Source organism: Trachypithecus francoisi, unplaced genomic scaffold (assembly GCF_009764315.1).
Source record: "Trachypithecus francoisi isolate TF-2019V2 unplaced genomic scaffold, Tfra_2.0 Lachesis_group8, whole genome shotgun sequence".
In the NCBI taxonomy this organism is placed as follows: Eukaryota; Metazoa; Chordata; class Mammalia; order Primates; family Cercopithecidae; genus Trachypithecus; species Trachypithecus francoisi.
In genome coordinates this window covers 107,333,867-107,358,693 of record NW_022681473.1, presented here as the reverse complement: position 1 = coordinate 107,358,693, position 24,827 = coordinate 107,333,867, and the positions used below count along the sequence as shown (strand labels likewise).

General features: G+C 47.6%; 3 protein-coding genes across 4 annotated transcripts; 1 reads left to right on the top strand and 2 right to left on the bottom strand.

Moving 5' to 3' along the window:
* Positions 1-40: 40 nt before the first annotated feature.
* On the bottom strand, positions 41-5,496 carry TRAPPC4 (trafficking protein particle complex 4). The gene is made up of 5 exons (XM_033205392.1): positions 5,014-5,496; positions 4,666-4,840; positions 3,738-3,841; positions 1,793-1,919; positions 41-385 (listed from the first exon to the last, which is right to left on the bottom strand). Exons 1-5 carry the CDS (start codon positions 5,186-5,188, stop codon positions 307-309), a joined length of 660 nt encoding a protein of 219 aa, XP_033061283.1. The 5' UTR covers positions 5,189-5,496; the 3' UTR covers positions 41-306.
* RPS25 (ribosomal protein S25) lies at positions 5,315-8,586 on the top strand. The gene is made up of 5 exons (XM_033205393.1): positions 5,315-5,702; positions 5,931-6,026; positions 6,699-6,882; positions 8,358-8,456; positions 8,540-8,586. Exons 1-4 carry the CDS (start codon positions 5,700-5,702, stop codon positions 8,450-8,452), a joined length of 378 nt encoding a protein of 125 aa, XP_033061284.1. The 5' UTR covers positions 5,315-5,699; the 3' UTR covers positions 8,453-8,456; positions 8,540-8,586.
* On the bottom strand, positions 8,504-24,586 carry CCDC84 (coiled-coil domain containing 84). Of its 2 annotated transcripts, XM_033205391.1 has the most exons (11): positions 24,378-24,585; positions 24,103-24,266; positions 23,587-23,685; positions 13,643-13,709; positions 13,192-13,254; positions 12,477-12,541; positions 12,227-12,332; positions 10,563-10,593; positions 9,202-9,288; positions 8,846-8,978; positions 8,504-8,750 (listed from the first exon to the last, which is right to left on the bottom strand). In XM_033205391.1, the coding sequence occupies exons 1-11, from the start codon at positions 24,495-24,497 to the stop codon at positions 8,693-8,695; spliced, it is 993 nt and encodes a 330-aa protein (XP_033061282.1). In that variant the 5' UTR covers positions 24,498-24,585; the 3' UTR covers positions 8,504-8,692. The 2 variants fall into 2 exon arrangements, with proteins under 2 accessions (XP_033061282.1, XP_033061281.1); XM_033205390.1 differs by having other exon boundaries at positions 8,504-8,978; positions 24,378-24,586.
* Between the last annotated feature and the right edge of the window lie 241 nt (positions 24,587-24,827).

The following is a 24,827-nucleotide window of genomic DNA, read 5'->3' as shown; positions in this document are numbered from 1 at the left end:
ACCTTTCCCCCAAAACCATCGATTAAGATAGAGAGCAAACACCAAGAACAAAGGAATATTTATTACAACATTTATGGACCTAGCTCCTCCAAAAATAAATCCATACAGAGTTGGAAAGTAAGACCATGGTATATACAGAAGGAAAGAATATAGTGTTAAGGCTCAGGAATCAGTTTTGTCTTCAGGGTCAGCATTCTCCCATTTTCAAGCGCACTAACAAGGCTGCTGGGATTTCCACTGGAGTATAAACAGCAGTATTCCTTTTGCAGGAACTCTCAGAATTTGGGGGTCCATCACAGGTTCAGCCTATGACCCAGGTCCAAAAGTTCCAGCCTTCTCTGCCACCTCCAGGGCTAGCTTCAGGTTCTGGTCAAAGAGCTCACACCTAAACCAGGCCCAAGGTGGGAAAAAAAGCGTGAGGCCTGAGGCTTTCTCCCCACTTAAGCCAGGGGAAACTGTTTGAAGAAGAACATATATCATGAAGGCTGAGGTGGGTGGATAAGGTGAGGTCAGGAGTTCAAGACCAGCCTGGCCAACATGGTGAAACTCTGTCTCTACTAAAAATACAAAAATTAGCTGGGCATGGTGGCAGGCGCCTGTAATCCCAGCTACTCTGGAGGCTGAGACAGGAGAATCACCTGAACCCGGAAGGCAGAGGTTGCAGTGAGCCGTGATCGCACCACTGCACTCCACCCTGGGTGATAAGAGTGAAACTCTGTCTCAAAAACAAACAAACAACAAAAAAACCCCCCAAAAATGACATAAACCCCAAGGAAAGACTGTTTTCTCTAAAGAGTCATCCAGGCTGGAATGCAGTGGCACAATCTCAGCTCACTGCAACCTCTGCCTCCAAGGTTCAAGTGATTCTCTTGCCTCAGCCTCCAGAGTAGCTGGGATTACAGGTGCACACCACCACACACGGCTAATTTTTGTATTTTTGGTATTTTTAGTAGAGATAGGGTTTCACCATGTTGACCAGGCTGGTCTCAAACTCCTGACCTCAAGTCATCTGCCCACCTCGGCCTCCCAAAGTGCTGGGATTACAGGCGTGAGCCACCGCACCCAGCGACTGTCTTATTTATTTAGAGATACTGTCTTGTTCTGTTGCCCAGGCTGGAATGCAGTAGCACGAGCATGGCTCACTGCTGCCTTGACCTTCCGGGTTTAAGCAATCCTCTCACCTCAGCTTCCTTAATAGCTGGCACTATGGGTGTCTGCCACCACACCAGGCTAATTTTTTTTTTTTTTAAAGATAGGGTCTATGTTGTCCAGACTGATCTCAAACTCCTGAGATAAAGTGATCCTACCCCCTCCGTCTTCCAAAGTGCTGAGATTACACACGTGAGCGACCGGCCTGTCCTTCTGTCTTACTTAAAAGTAATACTCAGCCAGGCGCATAGCTCACGCCTGTAATCCCAGCACTGTGGGAGGCCAAGGCGGGTGGATCACCTGAGGCCGGGAGTTCGAGACCAGCTTGACCAACATGGTGAAACCTTGTCTTTACTGAAAATATGAAATTAGCCAGGCATGGTGGCACATGCCTGTAATCCCAGCTACTCGGGGGGCTGAACCAGAAGAATCGCTTGAACCTGGGAGGCGAAGGTTACGGCGAGCCAAGATCGCGCCATTGCACTCCAGCCTGGGCAACAAGAGCGAAACTCCGTCTCGAAAACAAACAAAAAAAGTAATACTCTACTATGCTTCAACTAACTTTGGACAGAGCACACAGGGAGGGGCAAGGAGGCTTGGGGCAAGGAGGCTTTAACCAGTATCTGGAAGTGGAGCCACTTACCTGATGGGCATTTCTAAGGAGTAGAATGGATTCTTAAGGGCAAAGTCTGAGTAAATCTCATAAATCTTTCGGAGAAGAGAATCTATTCCAGCTTGCCTAGGATCTGCTAGAACCACAAACTTGATCCCTGGAGAGAGACCAAGAATGGTTACCAAAGGGTAGACACTGGAGCAAATAGTGTCATCCTGTATTTGTACAGCACTTTCAATTTTGCAAAACACTTTTATAAGCCCATTTTAGGCCGGGCACGGTGGCTCAAGCCTGTAATCCCAGCACTTTGGGAGGCCGAGACAGGTGGATCACGAGGTCAGGAGATCGAGACCATCCTGGCTAACACGGTGAAACCCCGTCTCTACTAAAAATACAAAAAACTAGCCGGGCGAGGTGGCGGCGCCTGTAGTCCCAGCTACTCGGGAGGCTGAGGCAGGAGAATGGCGGGAACCCGGGAGGCGGAGCTTGCAGTGAGCTGAGATCTGGCCACTGCACTCCAGTCCGGGCGACAGAGCGAGACTCCGCCTCAAAAAAAAAAAAAAAAAAAAAAAATAAGCCCATTTTAACTTTATTCTTTTTACCACATAATGCAGGAAAGGCAAGACTTTGAATCTACCGATGAGACCAGAGAAGTGAAGTAACTTTATTATGTCACCCACCTGATTAAGACCAGGCTTTGAGTTCTAGCTCTACTACTTACTAACAGTTTTGAAGTCCCTCAGCAGAAACATTGCCAGGCAAGGGACAAACTCAGGCAGTTTTCAATAAATTAAGGGGGTGAAGCAATGACACTCGCAATCCAAAGGTCATATCCATTTGGCTTTCACATTTTATTTTGGAAAGACATTTAACACCTTCCAAAGTACATGCAACAGGACTAGCATTAAGGTGAGTTTTATCTGAACACAAGATAACCTGTGCTGAACATGCTGGGTGGCATGGACAAAATCAGTTTCAGATTAAATATTGGTTTTGTATTCGCAAAACAAACAAACAGATGTGTCTGCAGAATTGTGCCAGGAAGGTCAGGCACAGTTGCTCATGCCTGTAATCCCAGCACTTTGCGAGGCTGAGGCAGGTGGATCACATGAGGTCGGGAGTTCGAGACCAGTCTGGCCAACATGGTGAAACCCCCTCTCTCCTAGAAAAATACAAAAATTAGCTGGGTGGGGTGGCAGACACCTGTAATCCCAGCTACTCAGGAGGTTGAGGCAGGAGAATTGCTTGAACCTGGGTGGCAGAGGCTGCAGTGAGCCAAGACCGTGCCACTGCACTCAGCCTGGGTGATAGAGCAAGACTCCATCTCAAAACAAAACAAAAAAACCCCACAAAAAATTAGCTGGAGGTGGTGGCGGGCATCTGTAGTCTCAGCTACTTGGGAGGCTGAGGCAGGAGAACTGCTTAAACCCAGGAGGTGGTGGCTGCAGTGAGCCAAGATCATGACACTGCACTCCAGCCTGGGTGGCAGAGTGAAACTCCATCTCAAAAAAAAAGAATTGTGGGCCAGGTGCGGTGGCTCACGCCTGTAATCCCAACACTTTGGGAGGCCGAGGCGGGCAATCACCTGAGGTCGGGAGTTTGAGACCAGCCTGACCAATATGGAGAAACCCCATCTCTACTAAAAATATAAAAATTAGTCGAGTATGTTGACAGATGCCTGTAATCCCAGCTATTTGGGAGTCTGAGGCAGGAGAATCGCTTGAACCCAGGAGGCAGATCATGCCACTGCATTCCAGCCTGGGCAACAAGAGTGAAACATCTCAGAAAAAAAAAAAAAAAGATAACTGTGCCAGGAAAAGTACACCCCCTCTTCTTGCTTACCAAAGGTGTCTTGGGTCAATCCCCTCCTCCCACCTCCACCGCACTCCTCTGGCCCACCTGGAGATGCAAACTTGTCAGTGTCTCTTCCCCACCTTCTCCATCACACTCCTCTGGCCTCCGTGGAGATGCATACCTGTCAGTGTCTGGTAGCAGTGCAGTTTGAATGTGTCTGTCTCCAGCATCTCAATGCCTGAGCTTCCCTGTTCAGGAGACAGCTGGGAGCCGATGGCAAAGAGCCTATATGCAAAGAAGGCAAAGTTGTTCTAAGGCAGGAGTGCTTCTCAAACTTCCACTGACGTGTCCCTATTTGCTGAGGAGTTAACAGTATGGCCTGGGACAATCAGGAGAAGTAGTGTGAACTGTCTGGCAGTAGTGTCCAAATTTTTAAGTTCATTTGAATTCTGGGAATATTTTACATTCATACTTTAAGACATTTTACATCTAAAACTTTGGATAAAATGATTACTCTAGGAATGTGTGCCACACTTACTAAGCTTGTGCTTTTAAGCAAAAGCTGGCGCATAGATTTTTTAAGATCATTTAGTTAAACTGGCTTTCTTTAAATATGAAGAAACTAAGGCTCAGCGAAGAGAAGTTGACTTTAAGTAAGATGACACCTCGGCTGGGCGCGGTGGCTCACTCCTGTAATCCCAGCACTTTGGGATGCCGAGGCGGGTGGATTATCTGAGGTCAGGAGTTTGAGACCAGCCTGGCCAACAGGGCAAAACCCCATCTCTACTAAAAATACAAAAATTAGCTGGTCCTGGTGGCGCGCGCCTGTAATCCCAGCTACTCGGGAGGCTGAGGCAAGAGAATCGCTTGAAACTGGGAGGCAGAGGTTGCAGTGAGCCAAGATCGCGCCACTGCACTCCAGCCTGGGTAACAGAGCGATACTCCGTGCCCCCTCCTCTCCCCTCCCCCCCCAAAAAATGATGACACCACTGCCACTATTACCTAAAATCTAGATCTGGATCGGCTGCGTTTTTCATAACCCCAAAATGACGATTTAAGAAAAGGTAGACAAATTACAAGCGCTGCCGTTCAAGAGACGGGGGACTTACGAGTGGAACATGGAGGCCAGCATGAGCTTCTCATTAGAAGTGAGGCGGGGCCGGCCAAATCGAATGGACACCGGGTAATTAGCAGGGTTACCCAGATACTCCAGCACCTCTTTCCCGTCGGCCGTGTACTTGCCGTTCACGTCCATGCCATTGATGGCCAGCACTGCATGGCCCACTGCAGAGGTGAAGCTAATGGTCAGCGAAGCTGCAGCCCCGGGATTCCGCCGCGGGGACAAGGGACCCGACACCACTCCCTTTCCCCCAGCCCCGCACCTACAACCAACCCACTTCCGCAGCACGGGGGCCCGTCCCTCCCCAACCCCCGCCCCCGGCCCGAGCCTAGCCCACCTCGGATGCCGTCCCGCTGGCCGAAAGCAACCAACACACGCTCATCGTGTAGCTTGAGCAGCAGATCCAGCGGGTAACTGAAAGTTTTCTCAGCCTCAGCCCGTGGCGCGTAGCTGTCCAACTGGTAAATCAAGCCGCCAGCTTTGTTCACCACATACACACTAAAAATCGCCATCACTGCCGCCGCCGCTCGGAAACTGTCATTCGGCCGCTACCCGACGGCCCCTCCCCGGAACCGCATCACAGCACTTGCCCCCAGTCCCACCCCAGCCACCTCCCCCTCCCAGGCCCTGCATGCCGCCACCTGCGGCGCCTGCGCATTGGGAGCGACACTCTAGGGCATAAGTAGTACCGGAGAGTTAGTTGCCGAGACCTGGTGGATTGTTTTCCGTTTATCAGTGCCGGAAAACAGTACTACAGTACTGCGTCACAAGTAGCCCAGACTCCGACAACCTGGGGCGGTATTTAGGCGGTGCGGCTTGGGAACTGGAATTCACTTCCTGTCTTCCTCCTGAGGCTAGAGGGCGAGCGCTTCACCGTGGGACTTCCTCCGCCTGGCTCCGCCTCTTGCCCCGGAAGTACTCACAGCGGACGGAGGTTTCTGGGCCCGTTTCTGAACAGCGCTTCCTTTTTGTCCGACATCTTAGCAAGTCTGTGGTGTCCGTTGCTGCTCTCCGAGCTTCGCAATGGTAAGCTTCAGGGGTATGAACTCGCCAGGGTTCTTGGGTTTGAGGACTCAGTGGGGAGAGCCTTCGGCGGGAGCGCTCCTTGGCCTGCTGGCCTTGGTTGCAGGGCGGGCGCGGTTATTGCTTCGCCCATGTGCTCGGGTGGTGGAGTTTGCGGGGGCTGAGGGCACAGTATTAGGGGAGTTTGGGGCTACTTGAGGACCTGGTTGCATTCCCGCTGCCTTCCTACAGCCGCCCAAGGACGACAAGAAGAAGAAGGACGCCGGAAAGTCGGCCAAGAAAGACAAAGACCCAGTGAACAAATCCGGGGGCAAGGCCAAAAAGAAGGTAGGAGTAAGATCCCTGAGAGAGAGGAGGGTGCCCTCCCGTAGCCTTCTGGCCATAGGTAACTTGTATAGCAATTGGTTTTTGAGGTGTTGATTTCTTTTTTTTTTTTTGAGACGTAGTCTGGCTCTGTCGCCCAGGCTGGAGTGCAGTGGCCGGACCTCAGTTCACTGCCTCCCGGGTTCGCGTCATTCTCCTGCCTCAGCCTCCCGAGTAGCTGGGACTACAGGCGCCCGCCACCTCGCCCGGCTAGGTTTTTGTATTTTTTTTTTAGTAGAGACGGGGTTTCACCGTGTTGGCCAGGATGGTCTCGATCTCCTGGCCTCGTGATCCGCCCGTCTCGGCCTCCCAAAGTGCCGGGATTACACACTTGAGCAACCGCGCCCGGCCTCAGGTGTAGATTTCTAGAGTAAAAACGTGGGTTTATCCTCCCATCACCACTCGTTCTTTTTCCTCGTTTTCCTTTAGGATCATGAAAATGAGACCAGTGTGTAAAGGGTCTGTCTCTGTCCCTGTTCTGAAGCCCAAACACCTGTCGGGTTTTTTTTTTTGTTAGTAATGTGTAATTTATTTTTGATGATGATGGAAGAGATTTCTCTGACGCAGATTACTCAAGAGGGAAAGGGTGCTTCTGCCAGAAATACTAACTTGTTTCTGTTTTGTTTTGGTGAGCAGAAGTGGTCCAAAGGCAAAGTTCGGGACAAGCTCAATAACTTAGTCTTGTTTGACAAAGCTACCTACGACAAACTCTGTAAGGAGGTTCCCAACTATAAACTTATAACCCCAGCTGTGGTCTCTGAGAGACTGAAGATTCGAGGCTCCCTGGCCAGGGCAGCCCTTCAGGAGCTCCTTAGTAAAGGTGAGGGGTGTATCCTACATGTGTGCTTTTGTAGGGTAAATTGTCTTGACCACGATAACCATCTTCAGTGATTTTGCTGGAAAAGCAGAACTAAAAAAAAAAGCATAGCTTGACCATTGACTGTTAGTAATGTAATTCTGATGTCTTACTCCTGAGATGAATTCTTAGGGTTCTTAGCCACTTTTGTGCTGTGGACCCTGTGGCAGTTTGGTGAAGCCCAAGGATCTTTTATGTTTCAAGTAAATGGATGCATAGAATTACAGGGACAACAGTTTTTGAAATAATTAGATTACTATTTTAAAACAATTTTGAAAATGTTGAAAACCTTTATGGTAAATATTTTGATGTATTAAATTTTAAAACCAGAAATTTAGTATGGTCTACTCAGTAGTATGATTTGATTACCATAATTCCACAATAATAAAGCTCAGCTAACTACAGTGACTGAACATCTGTAATTCTAGCACTTTGGGAGGCCGAGGCGGGTGAATCACTGGAGGTCAGGAGTTCGAGACTAGCCTGGCCAATATGGTGAAAACGTGTCTCTACTGAAAATACAAAAATTAGCCGGACGTGGTGGTGCATGCCTGTAATCCCAGCTACTCAGGATGCTGAGGCATGAGGATCGCTTGAACCCAGAAGGTGGAGGTGGCAGTGAGCCGAGATGGCACCACTGCACTCCAGCTTTGGTGACAGAGCAAGAGACTGTCTCAAAAAAGGGGCCCTAATTTAAAGGAAAAATAAAGATAGATGATCGTTAAAAACTGTAGGATTCTCTTGTTACCAAACGTCAGATTAAGCAGGTGCAGTGATACCCTTGTATTTCTAGCTACTTGGGAGGCCAAGGGAGGTGCAGTGGTACCCTTGTATTTCTAGCTACTTGGGAGGCCAAGGCAGGAGGATCATTTGAGCCAAGGAGTTTGAGTACATCCTGGGCACCTTTGAGAGACCCTTTTTTTTTTTCCCTTTAAATAGAGATGCTGTTTTGCTATGTTGCCCAGGCTGGTCTCCTGGGCTCAAGAGATCCACCTGTCCAAAGTGCTGGGATTACAGGCATGAGCCACTGCACCTGGCCAAAACAAAAACCTTAATAGTGTGTTTTTATTTGTTTTTTTTGTTTGTTTTTTTTGAGACAGTCTCACTCTGTCGCCCAGGCTGGAGTGCAGAGGGGAAATCTTGGCTCACTGCAACCACCAACTCCTGGGTTCAGGCAGTCCTCACACCTCAGCCTCCCAAGTAGCTGGGATTACAAGCGCGTGCCACCATGCCCCGCTAATTTTTGTATATTCAATAGAGATGGGGCTTCACCGTGCTGGCCAGGCTGGTGTGCAACTCCTTACCTCAAGATGTCTGCCCACCTTCACCTCCCAAAGTGGTGGGATTACAAGCATGAGCCACCGTGCCCAACCAAAAACCTTACTAGTTTCTATTATAGCATCTGTTAAGCATCTCATCCTACTATCTTCTCTCCCTAGGACTTATCAAACTGGTTTCAAAGCACAGAGCTCAAGTAATTTACACCAGAAATACCAAGGGCGGAGATGCTCCAGCTGCTGGTGAAGATGCATGAATAGGTGAGTAGGAATGCGTGGGCTCATGGTGTAGGAGGTAGATACAAAGCTTTATGGTTCTGATCCTTTTAATTTTTTTTTTACAGGTCTAACCAACTGTACATTTGGAAAAATAAAACTTGATGAAATCAAATGAATGAGTATGTCCGTTTCCTAAGAAAGACAATGATAAATAATTAGGTGGAAAGTAGGGGTTTGTTGACTTTGCTTTTAGCCTCATGGTAGTTGGTAGAGCTTGATTAGCTTTTTTCTGTATGTGACTGCTTCATTGCTGCAGCTTCAGTTTTGAATTGATGTCTGAAAGGAAATAAAGGGTTAACAGGATGAAGGGTGATATCTCCAAAAAGGAGGTTGGATGGGTAGGTTGGTGACCTGGCACTGAACACACATACCTGGACTGCCAGCGGCGTCCATTATTCCAGACGCGGCCAAAAGAGGGCAGCCAGCCTGCACTGGTCCTGGAGCTGTGATCAAAGTTGGCCCCAACTCGGTCTGGGGGGAGTTTTTTCAGCTTTTGTTTTTCCTCTGTGCAATGATAAGGAAACAGTTTTTTATTTTTCTTTATTAAAGAATATAGAGATGGGGTCTCACTATATTGTCCAGGCTGTTTTCAAACTTTTGGGCTCAAGTGACCCTCCTACTTCAGCCTCCCAAAGTGCTAGGATTACAGCCATGAGCCATCACACACAGGCAAGGAAACCATTTTTGAGTGTGAAGATTTAGAAGACCCTCGAATTAGTTTACTTACTTTCTTTAAGAAATTCTTCATAGGATGGTCCTATTTCTTGGTTCCCACCGATGTATTCATCTTGGATCATCCAGGGAGGTGTGGCACCTGAAAAAGAAATAAAGTTTTTTTTGTTTTTGTTTTTGTTTTTTTTTTTTAAGTCTTCAGGCTATTGTGAAGCATGTCCTAGCTGTTAGCTCACCTCTCCTAATTAAGAGCTAGAAATGTCTAAAAGCAAAGCCCAGGAATTCTACAGCTTAGGAAGAAGGCCCTAGGCTAATTTAAAGCAATGTACCCCATATGTGATAGTCATTTTAAAATGGCTTTGAGGCATAATTGACATAAATGATACACATTTAAATTTGGTGATTGTTGAGTGAAGCCATTACAATCAAGACCCCAAACATCTGCCTGTAAGTATCACTGCCCCCATTAAAATACTTTCCTGTTCAGGCAATCAGTGATCTTTCAGTTGCTTTATTGGTTTGTATTTTTTAGGATTTTCTGTGTGTGGACATTGAGTGGGGTCTGGCTTTTTTTTTTTTTTTTTTTTTTTTTTTGAGAGAAGTCTTACTCTAGCCCAGGCTGGAGTGCAGTGGCACATTCTCAGCTCACTACAACCTCAGCCTCCGGAGTAGCTGGGAATACAGGTGCACACCATGACGCCCAGCTAATTTCTGTATTTTTAGTAGAGACAGGGTTTCATCATGTTGGCCAGGCTGGTCTCAAACTCCTGACCTTGTGATCTGCCCACCTCGGCCTCCCAAACTGCTGGGATTACAGGCGTGAGCCACCATGCCAGCCGGGTCTGGCCTTTTAAGATTAATCTGTGTTGTATGTATCAAAAATTCTGTCTTCACCCTGGAATACTATTCTGTTGTTAATCCATTTGCCTGTTGATAGACATTTGAATTGTTTCCAATTTGGAGCTGCTACAAATAAAGTTGTTCTGAAGATTTGTGTACAAGTCTGTGCAGACAGGCTTTCTTTTTTCTAGTTAGGAGTGGAATGCCTGGATAATACCGTAGGTGTATCCTGAACTGTTTTCCAAAGTGACTATTACCAGTTTACATTTTAAGCAGTAGTGTATGAGGTTTTGGTTTTTCTACATTGCCAAACACTTGGCACGGTCAGTCTTTAATTTTTGCCATTCCAATACATACATAGCGGTATTTCACTGTGGTTTGCATTTCTCTAATGACTAATGATGAACATCTATTCATATGCTTTTATTGGGTTGTTTAATATCAAGTTGACAGTTCTCCTATATTCTGGATACAAGGCTTTTACCAGATACATATGCTTTATCTTGGCCAAATTTATTAAAAAAAAAAAAAAAAAATTATCTCCCAGGGTTTTAAAAACTCTGTCCTGGACCTTACCTGAGTGGATGTTACCAACTCCTGGTATATCCTGTAGTTGGAAATGGAAAAAAAAAAAAATGCTAGTTAAAGTCTAGCCATGATTAAAAAAAAAAAAATCCTAGAAAAGATAGACAAAGCACACTTCAAAAGAGCTGGGTGTGACTGCTGCCACAATGCTAATTCTGCACTCCAGCTGATGTTAAACTTTGAAAGCACAGTAAGTCATTCTTAAGACAGCCCTGTCCTTAGGAAGTTCACAGTCAAGAACAGTGGAGATGTCCGTAAGTAGAGTGGCTATTACATGCCAGGTGAGCAAAACCTTGCCCTCACAGCATACATATAATTGGGGAACAGCATTAAGCACAAGTTAGGTAAATTACATTTGCCACTTTACATGGTGCTACATCCACTTAAAATAGAGATAACCTATTCAGATAAGCCATTTATGAAAAAGTGACATTTGGCCGGGCGCGGTGGCTCAAGCCTGTAATCCCAGCACTTTGGGAGGCCAAGGCGGGTGGATCACGAGGTCAGGAGATCGAGACCCTCCTGGCTAACACGGTGAAACCCCGTCTCTACTAAAAATACAAAAAAAAAAACTAGCTGGGCGCGGTGGCGGGCGCCTGTAGTCCCAGCTACTCGGAGGCTGAGGCGGGAGAATGGCGGGAACCCGGGAGGCAGAGCTTGCAGTGGGCCGAGATCGCACCACTGCACTCCAGCCTGGGCAACAGAGCAAGACTCCGTCTCAAAAAAAAAAAAAAGAAAGAAACAGTGACATTTGAGCTAGCAGTTAAAGGAAGGTAAACTTTAGGTGATAAGGGAAGGAAAGCATGTTTTAGGCAATGGCAACTGTAAAAGCGCAAAGCAACACAATACAGCTGAAGTGTAGAGTAAGATCATAAGTGATACGATGATTTTCTGTTTGTGAGGCAGGATTGAAGGGGGAGTAGAAATTGTCCAAAGGCTGAATAGAGGCAGACAGATGTTTAAAACTGACTGCTTGTTGACAGGATATGGGAGATGGAAAAGGAAAGGATCTGCATCTAGTGATTGGAAATACAGGAGTGGTGGAGGTTAGTTTCAGATGCCTATGGGAGGGCGCGGTGGCTCAAGCCTGTAATCTCAGCACTTTGGGAGGCCGAGACGGGCGGATCACGAGGTCGGGAGATCGAGACCATCCTGGCTAAGACGGTGAAAACCCCGTCTCTACTAAAAAATACAAAAACTGGCCGGGCGAGGTGGCGGGCGCCTGTGGTCCCAGCTACCCGGGAGGCTGAGGCAGGAGAATGGCGTAAACCCGGGAGGCGGAGCTTGCAGTGAGCTGAGATCCGGCCACTGCACCCCAGCCTGGGCGACAGAGCAAGACTCCGTCTCAAAAAAAAAAAAAAAAAAGAAAACAGATGCCTATGGGATATTTAAATATAAAAGTCCTGTGTTGAGTTGGAACTATGAGTTCTACAGAGGGCAAGATTTAGGAGTTGGCACTCCTAAGTGGCAATACATGTGAATAGGATCCCTTTGGAGGGTGAGAAGAAGTCTGAGAACACTACTAGGGAACAGTGAAGTAAGAAGGAAAAGCCTGCAGTGGAGACAGCAGTGGCTAGAATAGGTAGAAAATCAGAAGAGGGGTCCTGAGACCTGAGGGAGCATTGGCCCTCTTCTGGCTTGCTTATCCTTTGTACCTGATGGCCAATGAATGTCAGAGATGGTCCTATCTCCATCCAGTCAAGCTCTGGAGCTGCTGGCAGGTCCAAGTTTGAGGGCTGCTGTGAGCTGGAAGCTACTTGGCTGAAAAACATGAGCCAGGCTGGCAGATGAGGTCCTTGAGCCATAGGGTGGTAAAGATTAGATCTGTTTCCATTTCCCGGCCAAAAGGTTGCAGAATGTTCTAAGATGTCAAATTCCCAACAAGAGATTCTCTAACAGTCTTACCTGTTCATCCCTTTCCAGCTTCTAGGTGCTGAAGAGCCCTCTTCTGGGTCTGGCACTGCCTGAGGCTGAGTTTGATTCAGGAAAAATAAATGTGTCTGGGATGCTTAAGAGCCTGCCTAGGCCATGCCTCCACCCTCCAGACCCCAGTATCACAGGAAGGAAACAAATTAGCATATGGAAGGTACTGCCCTGCCATCTTTTACAGACTCTTCCCTCCCTCCCTCCCAGCCCTGTCCACATATTCACTGACTAGGCCTGCCCCCTTGTGCACAGGTAAGGGAATTCAAGCCAAGCAGATGACAGTGCAGTCAGAGTTCTCTTAGAAGCACTTTTTCATGGCCAGGTGCAGTGGCTGACGCCTATAATCCCAGCAGGCCGAGGCGGGTGGATCACCTGAAGTCAGTTCAAGACCAGCCTGGCCAACATGATGAAACCCCATCTCTATTAAAAATACAAAAATTAGCCAGGCGTGGTGGTGACACCTGTAATCCCAGCTACTCAGGAGGCTGAGGCAGGAAAATCACTTGAACCTGAACCTGGGAGGTGGAGGTTGCAGTCAGCCGAGATTGTGCCACTGCACTCCAGCCTGGGTGACACAGTGAGACTCTGTCTCCAAAAAAAAGAAAAGCAGCACTGGTTCATGAAATGCTGGACTTGGGAATGCCAGGGATCAGTGGATTTGGATACTTGTCTGGATCCTCCGAGGGAAACCAACCTCTAAGACAGACCGAACCACCTCCTGCCGGCTCTGCTCCACCTCGCGGATCTGAGCTGCCATCTGTGGGAGAGAGGCTGCTTAGACAGGTACAGGATCATGGGGGCCAGTTTCTTCAGAGGCCTTTCCTTTAACTCAGGGGCCCTCCACCCCCAGGTGTGGACCAGTACTGGTCTGGCCTGTCAGGAAGCAGGCTGCAACAGCACTGCTGTCTGAGCTCCTGTCAGATCAGCGGTAGCATTAGATTCTTATAGGAGCGCAAACACTATTGTGAACTGGGCATGCAAGGTATCTAGGTTGCGTGCTCCTTATGAGAATCTAATGCCTGATGATCTGAGGTGGAGCAGTCTCATTCTGAAACCATCCCCTGCCTGGGTCCATCTGGAAAAATCATCTTCCACGAAACCAGCCCCTGGTGCGAAAAGGGTGAGGGACTGCTGCTTTAACTTACCTCCTTGATCACCTCATCCTCCTTTTCTTCGTAGGAATCCAAACCTTTCACCATGGATTTCTTGAATCTAAAAAGAAAAGGGGCAAAACCGCCCAGAACCCATTCCCCACCAGTTATGAAAAGCTCCTCAGATTTTTTTTTTTAATTTTGAGAAATTTCAAATTCAGAAACAAAACGGTATAATAAGCACCTATGTACCTCTCACCCAGAGTCATTGTAAACATTTTGCCACACTGGCTCCATTTCTTTTGTACAGACATATATCCTCTTTGCCAAAACAAAATAGGTTTAGATGGCAAACCAGATTTTCAGCACGTATCTCCCAAGAAGAGGAACATTCTGTACAACCATGATACCATTACCACATCAAGAAAATTATTCTTTTTAGTGTTCAAATATTTGGCTGGTTAGTATAGACATGGTTTATATGTCTTTACACTTGAGTGTAGGCATACAGGCCAAAGTGGAAGGATTGCTTGAGCCCAGGAGTCTGAGACCAGCTCAGGTAACATAGTGATGACCCTGTCTATACAAAAAATACAGAAATAGCCAAGTGTGATGGTGCACGCTTGTCGCCCCACCTACTTGGGAGGCTGGGGTGGGAGCATTGCTTGAGCCTGGGAGGTTGAGGCTGCAGTGAGCTGTCATTGTGTCATGGCACTCCAGCTTGGACAACAGAGCAAGACTCCATCTCAAAAAAAAAAAAGGCCGGGCGCGGTGGCTCACACCTGTAATCCCAGCAGTTTGGGAGGCCGAGGTGGGCAGATCACGAGGTCAGGAGTTTGAGAACAGCTTGACCAACATGCTGAAACCCCATCTCTACTAAAAATACAAAAACTAGCCAGGCGTGGTGGTGCGCACCTGTAATCCCAGCTATTCAGGAGGCTGAGGCAGGAGAATCACTTGACTGTGGGAGGCGGACGTTGCAGTGTGCCAAGATCAGGTCATTGCACTCCAGCCCGGGTGACGGAGTGAGACTCCGTCTCAAAAAAAAAGAAGCGAAAACTGTTTAGGCTGCTGGTATCTCCTGGCCACTGGCTGCCACTACGGTTCATTTATCTGGAACCTGGGCTCCTGAAGATACAGCGCTGGAGCACAGAGATGCTCCTGACAGGGTGTATTGGTCTGTTTTCACACTGCTGATTGAGAAAGACGTATCTGGGCCGGGCGCGGTGGCTCAAGCCTGTAATCCCAGCACTTTGGGAGGCCGAGACGGGCGGATCACGAGGTCAGGAGATCGAGACCATCCTGGCTAATACAGTGAAACCCCGTCTCTACTAAAAATACAAAAACTAGCCGGGCGAGGTGGCGGGCGCCTGTAGTCCCAGCTACTCGGGAGGCTGAGGCAGGAGAATGGCGTAAACCCGGAAGACGGAGCTTGCAGTGAGCTGAGATCCGGCCACTGCACTCCAGCCTGGGCGACAGAGCCAGACTCCGCCTCAAAAAAAAAAAAAAAAAAAAAAGAGAAAGACGTATCTGAGACTGGGTAATTTACAGAGAGAAAGAGGTTTAATGGACTTACAGTTCCATGTGGCTGGGGAGGCCTCACAATCACAGCAGAAGGTGAAAGGCAGTCTTACATGGTGACAGGCAAGACAGAATGAAACCCAAGCAAAAGGGGAAACCCCTTATAAAATCGTCAGATCATGTGACTTACTACCATGAGAACAGTATGGGGGAAAATGCCCCCATGATTCAGTTATCTCCCACTGGGTCCCTCCCACAACGTGGGAATTACGGGAGCTACGGTTCAAAAAAATTTGGGTGGGGACACAGCTAAACCTTATCACAGAGGTTGATGACTAACCCAGTCACATTAGAAATATGTGGACTTAGCCGGGCACAGTGGCTCACGCCTGTAATCCCAGCACTTTGGGTGGCTGAGGTGGGCGGATCACGAGGTCAAGAGATCGAGACCATCCTGGCCAACATGGTGAAACCCCATCTCTACTAAAAATACAAAAATTACGCTGGGCATGGTGGCTCACACCTGTAATTCCCACTTTGGGAGGCCGAGGCAGGTGGATCACGAGGTCAGGAGATCGAGACCATCCTGGCTAACATGGTGAAACCCCATCTCTACTAAAAATACAAAAAATTAGCCGGGTATGGTGGCAGGCGCCTATAGTCCCAGCTACTCGGGAGGCTGAGGCAGGAGAATGGCGTGAACCCGGGAGGTGGATCTTGTAGTGAGCCAAGATCGCACCACTGTACTCCAGCCTGGTGACAACAAGACTCCGTCTCAAAAAAAAAAAAAAAAAAAAAAATTAGTTTGGCATGGTGGCCTGCACCTGTAGTCCCAGCTACTCGGGAGAATCGCTTGAACCTGGGAGGCAGAGGTTGCAGTGAGCTGAGATCATGTCACTGCATTCCAGCCTAGCGAAAGAGCGAGACTCCATCTCAAAAAAAAAAAAAAAAAAAAAATCCTGCCTACTCTGAAGGCTGAGGCAGGAGGATTGCTTGAGCCCAGAAGTTTGAGGCTGCAGTGAGCCATGAATGTACCGCTGCACTCCAGCCTGGGTGACAGAGCAAGACCCTGCCTCAAAAAAAAAAAAAAAAGCATCTCAAATTATTTAACCAAATGGACTAAGCACATAATGATAATGGACAGTACAGACTGCCAGGTTTCTTTCCTTTACTTTGTACGATTATCACCAGGAAGTTTCTCTATGCGTCTCGTAATCCACAACACCTGAGTGTATCACATGAGTGAGCAGGACAATGAAGACACAGTGGAACACAATTGGACTTTCTATAGACTAACCTGGAAGGCAGGTATCTAATTTCCAAACCAGAAGTTCCTGGAAACTGAGTTCAAGGAAATAGAAGAAACTGATTTAAAAAAAAAAAATTACACTGTGGTTGAAGTCCAGAAATTTCTAGGCTGCTGGCTGGGCGCAGTGGCTCATCTGTAGTCCCAGCACTTTGGGAGGCTGAGGTGGGAGGACTGCCTGAGACCAGGAGTTTGAGACCAGAGGAAAAGAAAATGACAATGTGGAATTGTAAAAAAAAATTTTTTTTTTTTGAGACGGGGTCTCACTCTGTCGCTAGGCTGGAGTGCAGTGGCGCCATCTTGGCTCACTGCAACCTCTGCCTCCTGGGTTCAAGCGTTTCTCCTGCCTCAGCCTCCTGAGTAGCTGGCACTACAGGCGCCCGCCGCCACACCTGGCTAATTTTTTAGAGACAGGGTTTCACAGTGTTAGCCAGGATGGTCTCAATCTCCTGACCTCGTGATCCTCCTGTCTTGGCTTCCCAAAGTGCTAGGATTACAGGCGTAAGCCACCGTGCCTGGCCAAAAACTTTTATTTATTTGAGGACCAGAGAGAAGTTTTGTGCTTTAGCAGACTCCTCCATGTTTCCTTCTTTTCGCCCTGTTCAAACTCTCCAGGTACTGTTTTTTTTTTTTTCTCTTTTTGAGACAGGGTCTTTTGCTCTGTTGCCCAAGCTAGAATGCAGTGGCACGATCACAGCTCACTGCTGCCTCATGACCTTAAGCAATCCTCCTCCCTCAGCCTCCCCAGTAGCTAACACTACAGGCAAATGTCACCATGCTTGGCTAATACAATTTTTTTTTAGAGATGGGGTTTTGCTATGTTGTCCAGGCTGGTCTTAAACTCCTGGGCTCAAATTATCCTCTGTCTCAGCCTCCAAAAGTGCTGGAATTATAGTCATGAGCCACTGCAACTGAATTGCTTTTTTTTTTTTTTTTTTTTTTTAAGAGACATTCTTGCTGTGTTGCCCAGACTGGAGTGTAATGGTGGGATCATAGCTCACTGCAGCTTCAACCTCCTGGGCTCAGGTGATCCTCCTGCCTTGGCCTCCAGAGTAAGTATGACTATAGGCTAGCCTTCCAAGCAGGTAGGACTACATACCCCGCTAATCCACATACCCTTTTTATTAAAAATCTGAAAATCAGGCCGGGCCCAGTGGCTCATGCCTGTAATCCTAGCACTTTGGGAGGACAAGGTGGGCGGATCATGAGGTCGGGAGTTCAAGACCAGCCTGGCCAATATGGTGAAACCCCATCTCTACTAAAAATACAAATTAGCCAAGCATGGTGGTGCGTGCCTATAGTCCCAGCTACTCAGGAGGCTGAGGCAGAAGAATTGCTTGAACCTAGGAGGCGGAGGGTGCAGTAAGCTGAGATCGCACCACTGCACTCCAGCTTGGGCAACAGAGCGAGACTCTGTCTCAAAAAAAAAAAAAGTCTGAAAATCATTATGATATGTAATCTATCCTTATTATAGTGCTAAAATGATTTCTGATAAAATAGTTCCTAACTCAACTAGAACACTATAAAGAATGAAAGAATGAGCAGAGTACTCATGATGCCTTTGAGTAAAATCGAAACATACAGCGTGATCTAATTTCCAAACCAATAGGCAGTATTGTAATATTAAAGGAAAACTATTCCAATCACTTAAAAATACTTGCTAAGTACTGCTTTTTACATTTATGACAACTGTTTCTTTCTATGCATATGAATCAAGCAACCAAATATTTATAACCATGGAAATACCTGATTAGAAATATTTCTAACCTAGGCCAGGGTCGGTGGCTCACGCCTATAATCCCAGCACTTTGGGAGGCCAAAGGCGGGTGAATCACCTGAGGTCGGGAGTTCGAGACCAGCCTGAGCAATATGGTAAAACCCCATCTCTACTAAAATTACAAGAGTTAGTTGGGCGTGGTGGTGTGGGCCTGTAGTTCCAGCTACTCGGGAGACTGAGGCAAGAAAATTGCTTGAACTCAGGAGGTGGAGGCTGCAGTGAGCCAAGATCATGCCATTCCAGCCTGGGCAACAGAACAAGACTCTGTCTCCAAAAAAAAAAAAAAAAGAAATATTTCTAATTATTGGCCAGGTGCAGTGGCTCACACCTGTAATCCAGCACTTTGGGAAGCCAAGTCGGGTGGATCATTTGAGGTCAGGAGTTTGAGACCAGCTTGGCCAACATGGTGAGACCCTGTCTCTACAAAAGAATACAAAAATTAGCCCCTTTTCACAAGATGGCGCCAAAAGCTAAGAAGGAAGCTCCTGCCCCTCCTAAAGCCAAAGCAAAGGGTCTGAAGGCCAAGAAGGCAGTGTTGAAAGGTGTTCACAGCCACAAAAAAAAGATCTGCACATCACCAACCTTCCAGTGGCCCAAGACACTGCGACTCCGGAGGCAGTGCAAACATCCTCGGAAGAGCACCCCCAGGAGAAACAAGCTTGACCACTATGCTATTCATCAAGTTTCCTCTAACCACTGAGTGTCCCATGAAGAAGACAGAAGACAACACACTTGTGTTCATGGTGAATGTTAAAGCCAGAAAGCACTGGAAGAAGCTCTGACACTGATGAGGCCAAGGTCAACACCCTGATTCGGCCTCATGGAGAGAAGAAGGCATAATGTTTGACTGGCTCCTGATTACAGTGCTTTGGATGTTGCCAACAAAATAGGGATCATCTCAACTGAATCCAGTTGGCTAATTCTAAATATATGTATATCTTTTCACCAGTAAAAAAAATAATAATAAATTATCAAGGCCTGGTGGCTCATGCCTGTAATCGTGGCTACCCAGGAGGCTGAGTCAGGAGAACTGCTTGAACCCAGGAGGCGGAGGCTGCAGTGAGCCGAGATCACACAGCTGCCCTCCAGCCTGGACAACAGAGCGAGACTCCATCTCAAAAAAAACCCAAAATATTTCTTTTGGATTCTGAATGAAAATTTTCCTATAAGAGAAATCTTACTTCTTACGCCTGTTACAGTATAATTCCCAAATGTACCATCAGAAAAAGAAAAAAAAAAAAACAACTTATTTTTAAAAGTATACATAGAAATCTTTTTTCTAGGCCAGGTGTGGTGGCTCACGCCTGTAATCCTAGCACTTTAGGAAGCCGAGTCAGGTGGATCACTTGAGGTCAAGAGTTCAAGACCAGCCTGGCCAACATTTTGAGACCCCATCTCTACTAAAATACAAAAATTAGCCGGGCGTAGTGGCACAAGCCTGTAATCCCAGCTAGTCGGCAAGCTGAGATGGGAGAATCGCTTGAACCTGGGAGGTGGAAGTTGCAGTGAGCTGAGATTATGCCACTGCGCTCCAGCCTGGGTGACCATGAGACTCTGTCCAAAAAAAAAAAAACATCTTTTTTCTATTCCTTTCACCTCTAAACATTTTTACTGACCCACAAACTGGATCACACCAACTGGTTACACTAACTGATATGTGATCCGTTTCTTTTACTTTTTTTTTTTTTTTTTTTTTTTTTGAGACGGAGTCTTGCTCTGTCCCCCAGGCTGGAGTGCAGTGGCCAGATCTCAGCTCACTGCAAGCTCCGCCTCCCAGGTTTACGCCATTCTCCTGCCTCAGCCTCCCCAGTAGCTGGGACTACAGGCGCCCGCCAGCTCACCCGGCTAGTTTTTTGTATTTTTTGAGTAGAGACGGGGTTTCACCAGGTTAGTCAGGATGGTCTCGATCTCCTGACCTCGTGATGCGCCCGTCTCGGCCTCCCAAAGTGCTGGGATTATAGGCTTGAGCCACCGCGCCCGGCCTTTTTTTTTTTTTGAGGCAGAGTTTTGCTCGTTGCCCAGGCTGGAGTGCAATGTTTGGCACGATGTCAGCTCAGTGCAATCTCTTGCCTCCCGGACTCAAGCGATTCTCCTGTCTCAGCCTCCCAAGTAGCTGGGATTACGGGCACGAACCACCACACCCAGCTATTTTTTGTATTTTTAGTAGAGATAGGGTTTCACCATATTGACCAAGCTGGTCTCGAACTCGAACTCCTGACCTCAAGTGATCCTCCTGCCTCGGCCTCCCAAAGTGCTGGGATTACAGGTGTGAGCCACAGTGCCCGGCCATGTGATCAGTTTCATTAACTTCTCTAAAAACAAATTCGGCCGGGCGCGGTGGCTCAAGCCTGTAATCCCAGCACTTTGGGAGGCCGAGACGGGCGGATCACGAGGTCAGGAGATCGAGACCATCCTGGCTAACACGGTGAAACCCCGTCTCTACTAAAAATACAAAAACTAGCCGGGCGAGGTGGCGGGCGCCTGTAGTCCCAGCTACTCGGGAGGCTGAGGCAGGAGAATGGCATGAACCTGGGAGGCGGAGCTTGCAGTGAGCTGAGATCTGGCCACTGCACTCCAGTCCGGGCGACAGAGCGAGACTTCGCCTCAAAAAAAAAAAAAAAAAAAATTCATATTTATTTTTAGAGATGGGGTCTTGATACATTGCCCAGGCTGGCCTCAAACTCCTGAGCTCAAGCTATCCTCTTACCTCAGCCTCCTGAGTAGCTACGACTACATGTGTGTACCACCACATCTGGCAGTTTCATTAGTTTCTTGATTATCCTTTAGGCATTCCCTTTTGAGAAAATAAGCAAATACAGTTGACTTTTGCACAGCACAGTTCAAGCTGCACAAGTTCACTTGAAAAGTTTTTTGGAGATTTGCAACAATTTGAAAAAACTTACAGATGAACCACATAGCCTAGAAACACGAAAAAAAAGAAAAAGGTATGTCATGAATGCATAAAATATATGTAGATACTAGTCTTTTATGATTTACTACCATAAAATACACAAATCCAGGCTGAAACAGGAGAATCACTTGAACCCGGGAGGCAGAGGTTGCAGTGAGCCGAGATGGCACCACTGCACTCCACCCTGGGTGACAGAGCAAAACTCCCTCTCCAAAAAAAAAAAAAAAAGTTAAAATCTATCAAAACTTACACACAGAAACACAGACTGTACATGGTGACATTCGCAGTCAAGAGAAATGAAAATAAATGTAAAGATGCAATATTACATAACTGCATAACTGCATAAAATTACACTCCAAACTGTACAACTGTCACAATTTTGTAGCCACCTATTGCAGTGTTGTGAGTATCTGCTTAAAACACAGTAATGCTGGTCATCTTGTAAGAGGTTGTCTCACCAGTAAATTGCATATTACAGTGAAAGTGATCACTCATGGTTCCTGCATAATTTTCAGTAATGTCATACCATTAACCTTGAATAGTAACATGGGACCTATAGGAGGTGCCACTAGTGATGCCTGAAGCGCTCCCAAGAAGCAGAGAAAAGTCATGACATTACAAGAAAAAGCTGAATTGTTTGATAAGTACTGTAGATTAAGATCTACAGCTGCAGTTGCCCAGCATTTCAAGATAAATGAATCCATGCACATTGACAAAACCCATGTGGAAAAAAAGGGTGAGGGGTGAGCACGGTGGCTCACTTTGGAAGGCTGAGGCAGGCGGATTGCTTGAGCCCAGGAGTTCGAGACCAGCCTGGGCAACAGAGCAAAACCCCATCTAAATTTAAAAAAGAATTTTTTTTTTTTTTTCCTTTTGAGACAGTTTCTATATTTTGCCCAGGCTGGAGTGAAGTGGTGCGATCTTGGCTCACTGCAACCTCTGCCTCGCCAGGTTCAAGCGATTCTCCTGTCTCAGCCTCCTGAGTAGCTGGGATTATAGGCACCCACCACCACACCCAGCTAATTTTTGTATTTTTAGTAGAGACGGGGTTTTGCCATGTTGGCCAGGTTGGTCTCAAACTTGATCCTGACTTCCCATGAGCCACCATGCCCGGCCAAAAAAAATTTTTTTTGTTTAAAGGCAAAGAAAAAAATAACTAAATCCAGCCTAAGGAACACTGTAAAAAAAAATAAGAGGAAATTCATGAAGCTATCACTGCATCTTGCATGCTTTGCACAATACCTTTTTATCTTCATATTGAAAGCACAGCTTTTATGTGGGTACAGGGTCGTTAGAAAGGCCTACCTACAGCTTCTAATAGGATTCAAGAAACAGCAAAATCATTACATGACAAAGCAAAAGGAAAGTGAAGGATCTAAAGCTGGAGAATTTAATGCCAACAAAGGATGGTTTGATACTTTTAGAAAGAAGTTTGGCTTAAAATATGTCAAAATAGCAGAAGGGGCAGCTTCTGCCAACCAAGAGGCAGCAGATGAATTCCCAGATACCATTAAGAAAATCACTGAGACCAGGCATGATGGCTCACACCTGTAATCCCAGCACTTTAGGAGGCCAAAGCGGGTGGATCACAAGTCAGGAGTTAGTGACCAACCTGGCCAACATGGTGAAACCCCATCTCTACCACAAATACAAAAATTAGCCAAGTGTGGTGGTGTGCGCCTGTAATCCCAGCTACTTGGGATGCTGAGGCAGGAGAATCATTTGAACCCAGGAGCTGGAGGTTGCAGTGAGCTGAGATTGTGCCATTGCACTCCAGCCTGGACAAAAAGAGCAAAACTCTGTCTCAAAAAAAAAAAAATAGAGTTCAAAACTATTAAAAGTAGGTACTGGCTGAACAGCAGTTTCTTACAAACTATAAACAGTCTCTTCTAACGTTAGTATTCTCTGTGCCTCAAATTTAAGTAGTTGACAATAGCCAACTTTTTTTTTTTTTTTTTTTTTTTGAGACCTAGTCTCGCTCTGTCACCTAGGCTGGAGTGCAGTGGCCAGATCTCAGCTCACTGCAAGCTCCGCCTCCCGGGTTTACGCCATTCTCCTGCCTCAGCCTTCCGTGTAGCTGGGACTACAGGCGCCCGCCACCTCGCCCGGCTAGTTTTTTGTATTTTTTAGTAGAGACGGGGTTTCACCGGGTTAGCCAGGATGGTCTCGATCTCCTGACCTCGTGATCCGCCCGTCTCGGTCTCCCAAAGTGCTGGGATTACAGGCTTGAGCCACCGCGCCCGGCCTGACAATAGCCAACTTTTAGTATTGTTCTCTAGTTGCTAAATCCCATCCCCCAACCAAACCTCAAGAACTGTCACATTTTTGTGTCCAACATAGTACCTGGAATAAGAAGTGCTATGAAGACAGTAGATACTTCGGAAGTCCCTCCTGAACTTTCCAGTTAATAGAGTAAGCTTCCATACCTGACAAAGATCCAGAGAATTCACTCTGCTACTTCATGTTCAATACCAGTGACTCACCGTACATAATCCTGGGGAGTGACCAGAAACTTCTCTTTCATTTGGACCTCAGCTTTGTTCTCCCACCAGAATTTGTTGGTTGCTTTCTTGTGCTCAGGGCTGAAAATGGGGAGGATAAGTAATCTCAGCTATAGATTATAAAATATTACTCAGATATTAAGCATTAGGTTTGTAATGCAAACTGACATCTGGGTTTCTGCCTGGGGCAGAGCTGAGAGAGGAACACTGTTACCATCTCTTCAAGATCTCGTGTCTCTTCTTCCCATAAAATTGTGAGAATCTGAGGGGAGGTTAGGGGCGGTAACCAAGCTGGCTTTCGCAGCCAGACCACCAGCACCACTTGGGACCGTGGCAGCATAGGACCTCTACCCTAAAAAGGCTGGCAACACCTGTGAAGTGACCCAATCCATCCATCTTGATCAAATCACAAAAGCGTTCTTTTTGTCACCTACTCCAAACCCTCCTCCCGTGTATGTATGCGTCTGTGCTGGAGGAGGCTCCCAGTTCGGCTCTCACCTGGCCAGATGCTCCAGCAGCCCCCCGTACAGCACCGTCAGGTTTCCATGGCTCAGGTGTTCCCGCACCTCACAGCCGCAGCACAGGCACCAGCAGCATCGCTCGTGTTCCGGCACATAGCGCTCCACCTGAGCGGCGCGGATGGCCTTGCGGGCCGCCTCCACCTGCGGCAGAAAGACGAAGTAGAACCCCGAGGGGGGCACCCAAATCAACCCGCTCTGGCCTTCACCAACCTGCCCCGCACTCCCATCCCATCTCTAGCCTTGCCTCCGCACCTGGGGCAGGAGCCTCTCCAAAGCCTCCTTCAGCTGCCGCTGGTGCTTGCGGCTGTAGACGTGCCCGCGACCACAGAAGAAGGTCTGGCGGCACAGAGGGCAGCGCTGCGCCGGCGCCATAGGCGGGAGACCCGGTATCACCACCACAGGCAGCTGATCCTACGCCATCCGGCGGCCCCTGACCCCTGACCCTTCGGGGCGGGGCTAACCCAGCGGCCCCCAGCGCCCAGCAGGCGCCACTGCAAGCCCTTCTGCGGCTGCGCAGACTCCTCCCGGGCCTCTGGTCCCGCCCAGGCACCAACATTCCAGAGTCCGGCCGGTTAAGGGGGATGTCGGCGCCATCCTGCAGATGTGCGGGGACGCGCGCCCTCCGCAGCGTGAGGCTCACAGGCCACACGCAACTCAGCATTGGCCAGGACCTGTAGTAGCCAACAGGACACTTAATAACTG

Coding starts and splice junctions, on each gene's coding strand:
- TRAPPC4 (XM_033205392.1), bottom strand. CDS start 5,188: ATGGCGATTTTTAGTGTGTATGTGGTGAACAAAGCTGGCGGCTTGATT. Junction 4,841..5,013: donor CCAGCGGGACGGCATCCGAG/GTGGGCTAGGCT, acceptor TCACCTCTGCAG/TGGGCCATGCAGTGCTGGCC. Junction 386..1,792: donor TCCTTAGAAATGCCCATCAG/GTAAGTGGCTCC, acceptor GGCCTGGTTTAG/GTGTGAGCTCTTTGACCAGA.
- RPS25 (XM_033205393.1), top strand. Junction 6,027..6,698: donor GGGGCAAGGCCAAAAAGAAG/GTAGGAGTAAGA, acceptor TTTGGTGAGCAG/AAGTGGTCCAAAGGCAAAGT. Junction 6,883..8,357: donor TCAGGAGCTCCTTAGTAAAG/GTGAGGGGTGTA, acceptor TTCTCTCCCTAG/GACTTATCAAACTGGTTTCA.
- CCDC84 (XM_033205390.1), bottom strand. CDS start 24,497: ATGGCGCCGGCGCAGCGCTGCCCTCTGTGCCGCCAGACCTTCTTCTGT. Junction 23,686..24,102: donor CTGCTGGAGCATCTGGCCAG/GTGAGAGCCGAA, acceptor CCCCATTTTCAG/CCCTGAGCACAAGAAAGCAA. Junction 12,542..13,191: donor TGGTTCGGTCTGTCTTAGAG/GTTGGTTTCCCT, acceptor AATCAAACTCAG/CCTCAGGCAGTGCCAGACCC.